The 10,900-nt window shown below is 39.6% G+C and overlaps 1 protein-coding gene across 34 annotated transcripts in view; it reads right to left on the bottom strand.

Annotated features, from left to right (window-relative positions):
• The window catches only part of ABI2 (abl interactor 2), a gene marked incomplete at its 5' end in the record, with an annotated part of 65,015 nt that continues 54,115 nt past the window's right edge, over positions 1 to 10,900 (bottom strand). For all 34 annotated transcript variants that reach the window (XM_081096175.1, XM_081096203.1, XM_081096186.1 and 31 more), the window contains 2 exons: positions 1 to 353; positions 8,791 to 8,964. In XM_081096175.1, coding sequence (XP_080952301.1) covers positions 178 to 353; positions 8,791 to 8,964 — 350 coding nt within the window. In that variant the 3' untranslated portion in view covers positions 1 to 177. The remainder of the gene's footprint in view (positions 354 to 8,790; positions 8,965 to 10,900) is intronic.

Below are 10,900 nucleotides of genomic sequence, written 5' to 3'. Positions count from 1 at the left end.
TTTGTTCACAATTAGGTTTGCTTTTTGCTTTAATACCGGGGGATAAACTGAAAACAACAACACATACGTAGTTTTTATCATTTGTATCCTTCATTCACTTCACTGAGGGGAAGGCCAGGGCCTTGGGATGGTCTGGGAAGTCCTGCCTATTCCTGGGGGGGAAACGGCGGCGGAGCTTCACTCAGAATAATGCATGATGGACTCGACGTAATTCCCCGGGAAGAGCCCCGTCACTCCATTCATAACTCCCTCATACCAGCCATCGTCGTTCTTCTTGATGACATAAATGATGGCTCCTTCCTGAAAAGACAGCTCGTCTTCCTTGTCTTTTGTATAATCATAAATTGCCACAACTAGAGGGGGAAAAACAGGATGTGAAAAGTAATATTCCTACAAAGATAGAACCAAACAAATGAATATCCATCCTTTCCCAACTTTTACAGCACTTCAAACAGTGACTTTCTAAACACAGACCAAAACCCCTTCTTTTCCTGATACCCAGTCCTGTGTAACGGGATCCCATCTTCTTGGGGAGGGTAGGCTCCAAGCAGTTTAAATGGCAAAAAAAAAAAAAAATCCGTGAAGTTACCTTTCAGCAGCCGATGGAGAAATACCTCACTGAGGCGCGACAATCCCAGAATCGGGAAAGATGACTATTCACTCGAGCTTGTTGTGTCAAAACACGTCTTTCAACATTAGAATTATCTAGTGCATTGAGGCACACCGTGAGAGGCAAGTGAGACGATGAGATGAACGAAAGGGATACGGGAGTCCACGCCCAGTCACTGAGTACAATAGTGGTTGAGTTCCCACAGGTTCTATGTGCGAATGCTGGGGGTCCGTTATATATGTACTCTTTCCAAACACATGGGGTATTATGCCACCAATTTAACACATCCCCATAATACACTAAAAGTGTCATGGAAACCAAGGTACCTGTAAGCTCTCCTGAAACTTTTCTTGGTTAAATAATTTGGTAACTGGGGCCTTTAGGTGTTATCTGGGAAAGCCTCAGTCTCCTGTTGCATCTACCTCAACAGTTTATTTAAACTGGGAGAGCCTAGTGCTCAAATCCACTTGAAGATTTACCTTTTTTAAAAAAATATATTGTTTCTTATTTCAGAGAGGAAGGGAGAAACAGAGAGATAGAATCATCAATGATGGAGAGTGAATCATTCTCTGGCTGCCTCCTGCACACCCCCCAGTGGGGATGGAGCCTGTAATCCAGGCACGTGCCTTGCCTGGGAATTGAACCATGACCTCCTGGTTCACAGGTTGATGCTCAACCACTGAGCTATGCTGGACTGGCAGATTTCTCTTTTCTGTAAAGAGATCCTCTGTATCTTTTTATATCACTCAGAATTTCACTCAACAACAATCTCCATCTACCCATCATTCTGAGAAGCATATACTGACTTTGTTTCTCATGTAACTTTAAACCTCAAATAAGAAACAAACTACAATAGGAGTTTATGATATAGTGCAACTTGCCCCAGTTCATTTGTGTGTCTGGCCTACTTTAGAACTAAATGGCTTTGTTAAACTCTGAGTTTTTGCCATTAGCGTGATCTGTTAAATGTCAGAAAATACTTCAGAGAGGCCTAGGAGGAAATTAGTGTGTATTTCTCAAAACATAACCAAACCCCTAAACACAAATATATATTAAATGACAAAAAAGTTTAACTATAAAAGTAAAAGAAAACAAGATATGTAAAGCCTTTACTATTTCTAGTCAACCTAATCTTTGTCACTCTTAGTTAACACTCGATGCTTACCAACATGCAAACCCAATGAAAAAATAATTCAAATGAGACTGTCCCTAAGTCCTGCTAATTCCACCTCCTAAAGCTCAAAACCAACACCTGCATCATCTCCAGCGTCACGCTCGCTGCCCGTCCGTCAGCAGCTGTCTTCTTATGGAATATACCTAACCCAGGGGGACCTGAAGACTTTCCATGCAGTATGAGTGTCAGATGCTTAGGGGAAACTCCTTCTAGAGTCCCAAGTATAAATATTGCTTCCAAAACTGACCTGAGATGATACCTCAGCCAGGCATCAGTCACAAAAGTTCTCATTTCCTCTCTATCATTCTCCTCCTTGTTAGTTCAGTGTACTGTGTTAAAGTATAAGAGACTTCTGGGTGTCAAAGAAACAACTCAAAATCTTCGTGTGATATTGAAAAAGAATTACTCCACTGAGTAACCCAACTTTTGCAAGTGAAAGTTAGGTGGCTCCATTCCTTTAGACCAGTGGTTCTCAACCTTCCTAGTGCCGCGACCCTTTACTACAGTTCCTCATGTTGTGGTGACCCCCAATTTCATTGTTACAAATGGAACATAATTAAAGCATAGTGATTAATCACAAAAACAATATGTAATTATATATGTGTTTTCCGATGGTCTTAGGCGACCCCTGTGAAAGGGTCGTTCGACCCCCAAAGGGGTCGCGACCCACAGGTTGAGAACCGCTGCTTTAGACAAACATTAAGACTAATGGAGTTATCAGCTGACATGTAAAACATGTTTAAAGATGGAACATTATTTTACTTTTGGCAAGTAACTCAGAAGGAGGTAAAAGAATTGAGTGACAGTGCCACATGAGAAAATGCTTCCATTTGTATCAACTTATGAATGGGAACAAGGTTTTCAGCACACTGCTGTAGCTAAGGTCCTCAGCTCTTCCTTAGAAAGGTATCCAACTTGGTCTTCCAACTCCTACTTGCTTCTTTTCTTTCATTTAAAAAATTTTAATTGATCTTAGAGAGAGGAAGGGAGTAAAAAAGAGAAAGAAACATCGATGTGAGCAAGAAACATTGATCAGTTGCCTCTCGCACATGTCCCAACTGGGCATCAAGCCCACAACCTTCTGGTGTACAGGACGAAGCTCCAACCAACTGAGCCACACCGGCCAGGGCCCTGCTTTCCTTTCTAATGTACTCTACACTGTCATCAGGTAATTGTTTTTAAGTTAGGATATAATACATGGGAACTTATCATTAACCTGCGTAAAAATCTTCCACAATTTTCTATCAGATTTTTTAAAAAAGGAAAAAGATTCAAACATCTCAGCATGGTACTCGAGGACTTCCTTCCCAATTACACCTTCCTACACGCACACCCAGGCCCTCTCTCCCTACACCCACCCACGTCCTCTTGCACATGGCACCGCTCACCATGCTAAACAGCCATGCCTTCACTTAGGACCCCTCGGCCTGGAGGCCCTTGCTTGCTCCCCTCTCTGCCTGAGAAAATCTTCATATTCAGGGCACATCACAAATGCCAGGTCCTCTGACAAGCTTCCTGGGATCCCCAGACAGAATGAATGGAATCTTCATTTTCTGACAATCGTTAATGGAGCATTCATGCTGATTTTTAGAGATAGGAAGATGAACAAGACAAACGGTCATAGTCTTATGAGGACAGAAATGTAATCTGATAAATGACCATACATTGTTGATACTTCTACCAAGAAGTTATATCACTGAGCTGGAGGAATACAAGAACAGATGGCTTGGAAGGGACAGAAGAATTTAATGCTAGTGAACTGCAGAGCCAAGACTCCATCGATCCCAGGTCTGCCACAGCCCCGCTAGGAAAGGCTAAGAACGTGTGCTCTGCAGTCAGACCACCGAGGCCAGATCCAGCTCTACCAGTTGTTAGCTCACAGAACACATGAACGGCCCTAAACTTTTTCCTCACTTGTATAATGGAAACGAGCGTAGTGCTAACACCTCGAAGCACTGTTCTATTAATGCGGCAATGCACGTACAACACCCAGCCTGGAGACTGTATGTTAAACAGCCATAGAAACGTTAGCTTTTATTATCATTAGTAACTATTAAGATATACTGTCTTTTCTCTGGCACTAACATTTTCTGTTATATTCTATAACAAATTACCTTTTAACATCATTTTCTAGTCTGCAAGATGGGGAAACTATCTTACATGTGTGGTTAAGTCTTACATTATGCCAGGCACATGACGGGCAGTAATCAAGGGTTACAATAAGCCTCCTATGGCTGTGGCTCTCAACCCTGGAATTACCTGAGGAATTTCTAAAAATTCTGACACAGTCCCACCGATTCTGATTTAATAGGCCTGGAGGGGCAGACGTATTAAACACTCGATCCGTGACTCACATGTGCAGGCAGGGTTAAGACCGGGTCCTAAGGTCTAAGATAGCAAAACGAGTCAGTAGGCAACACCTTAACATTCACACACACACAAGCAAAAGAGCCATCATAAGCTGAACACGGTTGGTTATGTTTTTGTTTTGCCAGAAAGAGTAAGGAAGAGCTTATTTGGTTTTCATGTTTTGAAAGATTTGAACTTAACAGAAATAAGCCAAACCTTTAAAAACAGTTTAGGGAACAATTCAGGCATGTTCTTTACAACTTTACAGGGTTCCTTAGACTCAAAACAAACTTACTTTCTTCTCACAAATCTCTCCAGATTTTTACAACATGTTCACTGAAGAGTCAATTTTTAGAAAGCAAAACTGCATCGCGCTCTTCTCTTAAGGAATAACTGAGGTAGTTTTCCACGGCTGGAATGGTATTACTTTGTCTAGGACAGTGTTAAAATCAGCTAAGGAATCTGTAAAACATGTCAATGCCTAAGGCCACAGCCTAGTTTAGTACCTTGGGCTCTTTTCTCCCCCCTTAAAAAACAGCTTTACTGAGGTATTAATTTAGATACAAAACACACGCATTTAATTGCAGAATTCAATGAGTTTTCACAAATGTATGCACCTGTATATATGATAAATGTATAACGACGACCACAATCATCAGATACAACAAGCCCATCACCCCCCAATTTCCTTATGCCCCGGTGTGAATTCCTTCATCCACCAGCACCGGTCCCTGAAAGCCACTGATCTAGATTTCATGTAGATGGAGTCATAAAGTAAGAGTCTTTTTGGCCTTTTTCATTAGGGTAACACTTGAAATCTGTCCACATTGTTGCTTATAACAGGAGTTCCTTTTCACTGAACAGTATTTCATTGAATAGATGGATATATCCCACAATTAATTTATTCACCAGTTTAAAAACATTTGGGTTGTTTCCAGGTTTTGGCAACTATGAACATTCAAGTCTGTGTGTGAACACAATCGTCACTCCTCGTAAGTAACCACTACAGGAAGGAGGCCAGATCAGCTGGTAGGTGTATGTCCGGCCTCATAAGAAACTGCCAACTGTTTTCCAAAGTGACTGAGACGTGGTGCATTCTTACCAACCATGTGTAAGAGCTCCCATTGCACCGCGCTCTCTCCCACTTGGTGTTGTCAGCGTTTTTAATTGTAGCCATTCAAAGGGGTGTGTAGTGGTACTGAGTTTGGTTCACAGTGACTTTAACTTGCATTTCCCTCAGAACTAACACTGAGTATCTTGCCTGGCCAGTGTGGCTCAGTGGTTGAGAGTCGACCTATGAACCATGAGGTCAGGGTTCAATTCCAGGCCAGGGCAGATGCCCAAGTTTCAGGCTCAATCCCCAGTAGGGGGTGTGCAGGAGGCAGCCAATCAATGATTCTCTCTTATCAGTGATGTTTCTATCTCTCTCTCCCCCTCTCTCTTGCTCTCTCTGAAATCAATAAAAAGCGTATTTTAATACTGAGCATCTTTTCATGTGCTTATTTGCAATTCATGTGTCTGTTTGGTAAAATGTGTTCAAGTTTTTTTCCCTACCAGTTGTCACCTTAGTGAATTATTTTGCAAATATTTTTCCCAGGCTAATATGGCTTGCCTTGTCATTTCTTCACAGTGTCTTTGAAGAAAAGTTTAATTAATGAAATTCAATTTATCAATTCTTTTCTGTTTAAGTTTCATGTATTTTTATGTAGTCTCCACAAGATTTTTTCCTGACCCCAGAACATAAAAGTTTTTCTCCTACATTTTCCCCCAGAATTTTTATAGTTTAGGTTTTACATTCAGATCCAAAATACATTTCAAATTAACTTATGTGTATTGTGAGGTAAGGGTGGAAGTTCATGTTTTGCATATGGATATCCAATTGTTCAACATTATTTGTTGAAAACACTATCCTTTCCTCACCGAATTATTTGGGTTCTATATATTCTAGTCTATTGATTTATATTCCTATTCTTACACCAGCACCAGTCTTGAACACTGCAGCTTTCCACTAGAACTCTGAAGTCAGGTAGTGTAATTCCTCCAACATTAGACTTCTTTTCAGATTGTTTTGACTATACTAGGTCATTTGCATTTCCATATAACTTTTAGAATCAGCCTGTCAATTTCTATAAGACTTCTGGATTTTTATTGGTATACCATTTTGGGGAAAACCAGTCTCAACAATAATGATCAAAGAGCATCATCCAGTTCTCAAATTTTTTTAAGACTTTTATTAATTTCTCTTAATGTTTTAGTTTTCATCATGCAAGTCTTTCATATATTTCATTCAATTTATCCCTAAGTATTTAGTATGTTATTACAAAAGTTTTATAAATTTCAATCTCCAACTGTTTGTTGCTGATGTATAAAAAGGCAATTAATTTTATACATTGACCTTGCAACCTCTTTAGTTCTACCAGCTTTTTGCAGATTGCTTAGGATTTCCTAAATGAGATCTTCTGCAAAAAAAGACTCTTTGATATTATCTCACATATCTGTTACTGTGTTTAGTATTTGTTTTTTTCTCATGCCTCATTTTGAATAGTTTATATTGTCATACCGCCAAGGTTGCTGATCTTTTCTTCTGAAGTGTCACTTCGGATACTGTATTTTTTATCTCCAAAAAAGTGAGTTTTTCTTCTTTAAAAATGCATTCGTTTTCTCTTATGTTCATGTTTTCCTTTATCTTCTTGAACATATGTGGCATTTATAATAGCTATATTACATCCTTATCAGGTAATCCTATTATCTTGGTCATTTCTGGTCTATTTCCATTAACTGTCTTTTCTTTTAGTTATAACTTACATATTTTCCTGCTTTTTTACATGGCTTGCAATTGAATAGCCGTTGGACACTGTAATCCTGACTTTTGTTGAACAGTATTGAATTTTGTCCTGGAGCTCAGTTAAGTTACTTGGAATCAGTTGGATCTTTCAAAGGTCTGCGGTAAGCTCTGTGAGGGCGGTCCACAGCCACTCCCGTCTAGGGCTAATCTGCCCCCATTACTAAGGGGACACACTTTTGAGGCCTCTTCTCTAAGCCTGTGTATTACACATCTTTCTATTCTGATGGGTTTGGGAACACGAACTATTTCCAGGCCTGTGTCATGTGCAGTAATTTTTCTGCCTAGTCCTTTCTGGTTTTGTTCTTTCAATATATCAGGTCGTTTCTTCACACACATGTACAAATCAGTGCTCAGTTAGACTCAACAGGACCTTCCGGAAGTCTCCTGAGCTCTGTCCTCTGTGGCCTCCAAAAACTCTCATCTCTACCTTCTCTACACAAGTCAACGCCCACACTCCGTTTGGTTACATCCTCCTTGCACTACGGCCTGGAAACTGCCTCTAGGTAGCAAGCCAGGGCCTCAGGCTCACCTTGAGCTCCTTCTCTCTGTGGTCAGAGTCCACCACTGCCTAGTGCAGCCGTGGGCAAACTACAGCCCGCGGATCCAGCCCGTTTGAAATGAATAAAACTATTGAAAAAAAAGACCGTACCCTTTTATGTAATGATGTTTACTTTGAATTTATATTAGTTCACACAAACACTCCATCCATGCTTTTGTCCCGGCCCTCCGGTCCAGTTTAAGAACCCATTGTGGCCCTCAAGTCAAAAAGTTTGCCCACCCTGTCTACTGATTCACAACCATTACCTTAATTTTTTCTGGGTTCCTGTTTTAGGGGAGAGGGTAAATCGAATTACTGTTGCTCTATTTTGACCAGAAGTGCAAGTCTACCATTTCTTAATATAAGTTCCCCAGGTGATTCCAAATGTGGGGTCAGTTTTGAAATCAGTGAGTAGCTTTAATTTCCTTAAAACTTCCTGCCCGACAGCACCCTTTTTCCTGAGCTGATTAGTGCTGATAAGATTTGGAAGTTTGTGTCCCAAAAACACCATGGCATGGCTTGCTAGTATATTCAGAGAAACTTTCTTTTTTTTTAAATTCTTTTTTTTTCCCCAATATATTTTATTGATTTTTTGCAGAGAGGAAGGGAGAGAGATAGATAGCTAGAAACATCAATGAGAGAGAAACATCGATCAGCTGCCTCCTGCACATCTCCCACTGGGGATGTGCCCACAACCCAGGTACATGCCCTTGACCGGAATCGAACCTGGGACCCCCCAGTCCGCAAGCCAACGCTCTGTCCACTGAGCCAAACCGGTTTCGGCCAGAGAAACTTTCAATGAAAGAAATGCCCAATACTACTTTGTAAAGAAACGAAGAAACCATTCTTCTTTGGAAGGAAGTTTCATATGGAGATACTTAAACTGAAATATCTGATAAAAGATGCCACAAAAGAAAGCTTTATAAACCATGGGGGCAGAAACAACTAATAATTTGAAGAAATCCTCCTCTTCCTGAGGCATTCCAGAAAAATCCGTTTTTGTTTTTTTTTTTACTTTTATCTCACAGAAACCATTCATAAAGCGCATGCTCAACAGGAAAAATCTGTTAACTATCAATAAAAAATCAAACAGTCACAGAATATAACTTGCATGCTTTCAAAACCATAAAACCTGTAAACTAAGTAAGAATATACACGTAATATAAACGAAACTTTTCTCATCAGTAAAACAAAAAATTCTCTTTAGTATCAGTGAATGTCATTCCTATGTACAGATTTCTTCCCATCCCTCCAGACAGCCCCCGGAAACTTACCCTTTTCCAAATAAGACCTTGGAGCCCAGGGCGGGTCCTCCTCAGCGTATGGGTCACTGTACTCCACCACGGCGGCCTCCTCCTCTTCGTAATCTTCTGGAGGAGGGGGTGGGGGTGGGGATTCGTCAAAGACTGGCTCTTCCGCAGGTGGTGGGGGGGGTGGTGTGTCTGAAACTAAGAAGGTACCAAGCTGATAACAAACTACACCTAATGCAAAGTTCTGTATTTCTTATCTAAGCTAAGCTTCTATGTTCATGAACTATAAACCTACACTTGAAAATAACCTTTAAAAAAATGAGTGGGCAAGAGAATTCCTCCACCAACTATAATGTTTCCAATCTCCAAGCATGGCTTTCTCCTTCCCATGGGTTAGTGTGTATGGATGCTAAATAAAGTTTAGCCAAAATAATTAACTGAGCCTTGGAACCTGTTTATGCTAATATAATATAGTTTGGCTTTATATGCTATCCAAGAAGTGGTTATCAGAAATATTAATAATTTGGATACTTATAACCATATTTAGTTTATAAAAATTAGAATGACTCCAATGAAAAGTCAAATTTTAATAATCTGCTACTTTCTCTCAATGAATTTCTTAAATATAGCACCTTACCAAATCAGCAGGACAGAAATCACAAACAATTTTGGGTAACTTCATCCATGAAGATGTTTGTGTTTAGTTTGGTTATTTCAGAATTTCTCCAAGGTAAATATATAAGAGTGATTTAAAATATTTTAAATATCTCTTTATTGAGATCTGCTTCCACAGCTCAGGTGTCAACATATAGTAATGTTTAAAATATTATCTCCAAACTCAGGAACTCAAAGCTTTTAAAATGCTTGATATACATGAGCACAGCTCAACAGAATAAACCAAATAAAGAACGTTGCATTGATCAGCTGTCCCATTTTCATCAACAGCACAAAGTCTTATTTATGAAGTACCAGTATTGTTTCTGTGAAATTCTCTGAGCAATCTGTTTATTTTCTATTTTTTTCTCTAAACCTACTGATGGAATCAAATGGATTTTACAAGACTGCCGGCCTGGTGAGGAATATCAACTTCATACTCTCCCCTATCCCAGTATTCTTCCCATCTGCTGGGCCACTCTCCTTATTAACGCATCTACTTTATGAACTTTAAAACTTTACCCATTACAAGTGTTTCTTTTAGTCCTAATGTGTTTTTTTAATAAACAAAACATATAAGTATGTGATTTTTAACATAAAGTTTATGACAAATTATATGTAGTTGGGGTAAGAATCAACAATATATCCTGTTTGCATTTAAACAATTCCACAAAAACATACATCCAAATGAACTCTGTCTTTCAAAACAATCACCTTGAGAAATTAATTACCAAATTACTCAAAAATGCTGCCACTGCTCATTTTTACCTTTTCTAATAACCCCCGAGGGCCAATTTATGAATGTGAAAACTGGCTTTCATGCCTACAGAATTAAGTGGAAGAGCAGAAATTGGAACGCCAATGTTTATTATCTTAAAAGCTTATAATACTATGGGATAAGATAAACACACTAACTGTAAGGTAAAGTTTCATTATTTTTCCCTCAACAAACATCAACTGAAAGCCACTATGGTTAGGTACTTACTACACTCAGCACTGGGAATAGAGCAGTGAGCCAAAGTCTTGGACACAGGGACAGCCAAACTTCTGTTTATAATTAAGTGCAGTCAGTGCTTTAAGTCGTTATGGAAAATACAGCAATAGACTAACCCTCTTACATGGGTTTCTGAAACCTGAAAGAATGAGTAAGAGTTAATGTCTAGGGGGTGGAATGGAGTGGGCGTGGATATTTCGTGTCAGATGTAAAGGGAAAAACAAATGCAAAGGTAAGAAAGCAAAGAACTGACCAAAGTTCGGCAGAAAGAGGCGTGAGGAAGCTAAAGAGGACTAAGCAGAAAGGGCCTTGCAACAGTTTGAACTTTATCCAAAGAGCAAGGGGGAGCCATGGAAGGGTTTTAAGAAGAATAACGGGATCATTGCTACAATACTTAGCACAGAACTGGTTCCAAATAATTCCAAACTTCTTTCAAACATCAATCTTAATACAGAGTGACTTCAAAATAATGTATTTGAAAGCTAT

This window comes from Myotis nattereri (genome assembly GCF_964212035.1).
Source record: "Myotis nattereri genome assembly, chromosome: 7".
NCBI classification, from domain to species: domain Eukaryota; kingdom Metazoa; phylum Chordata; class Mammalia; order Chiroptera; family Vespertilionidae; genus Myotis; species Myotis nattereri.
The sequence above is the reverse complement of the archived record's forward strand: the minus strand, read 5'-3'. Positions and strand labels throughout refer to the sequence as shown.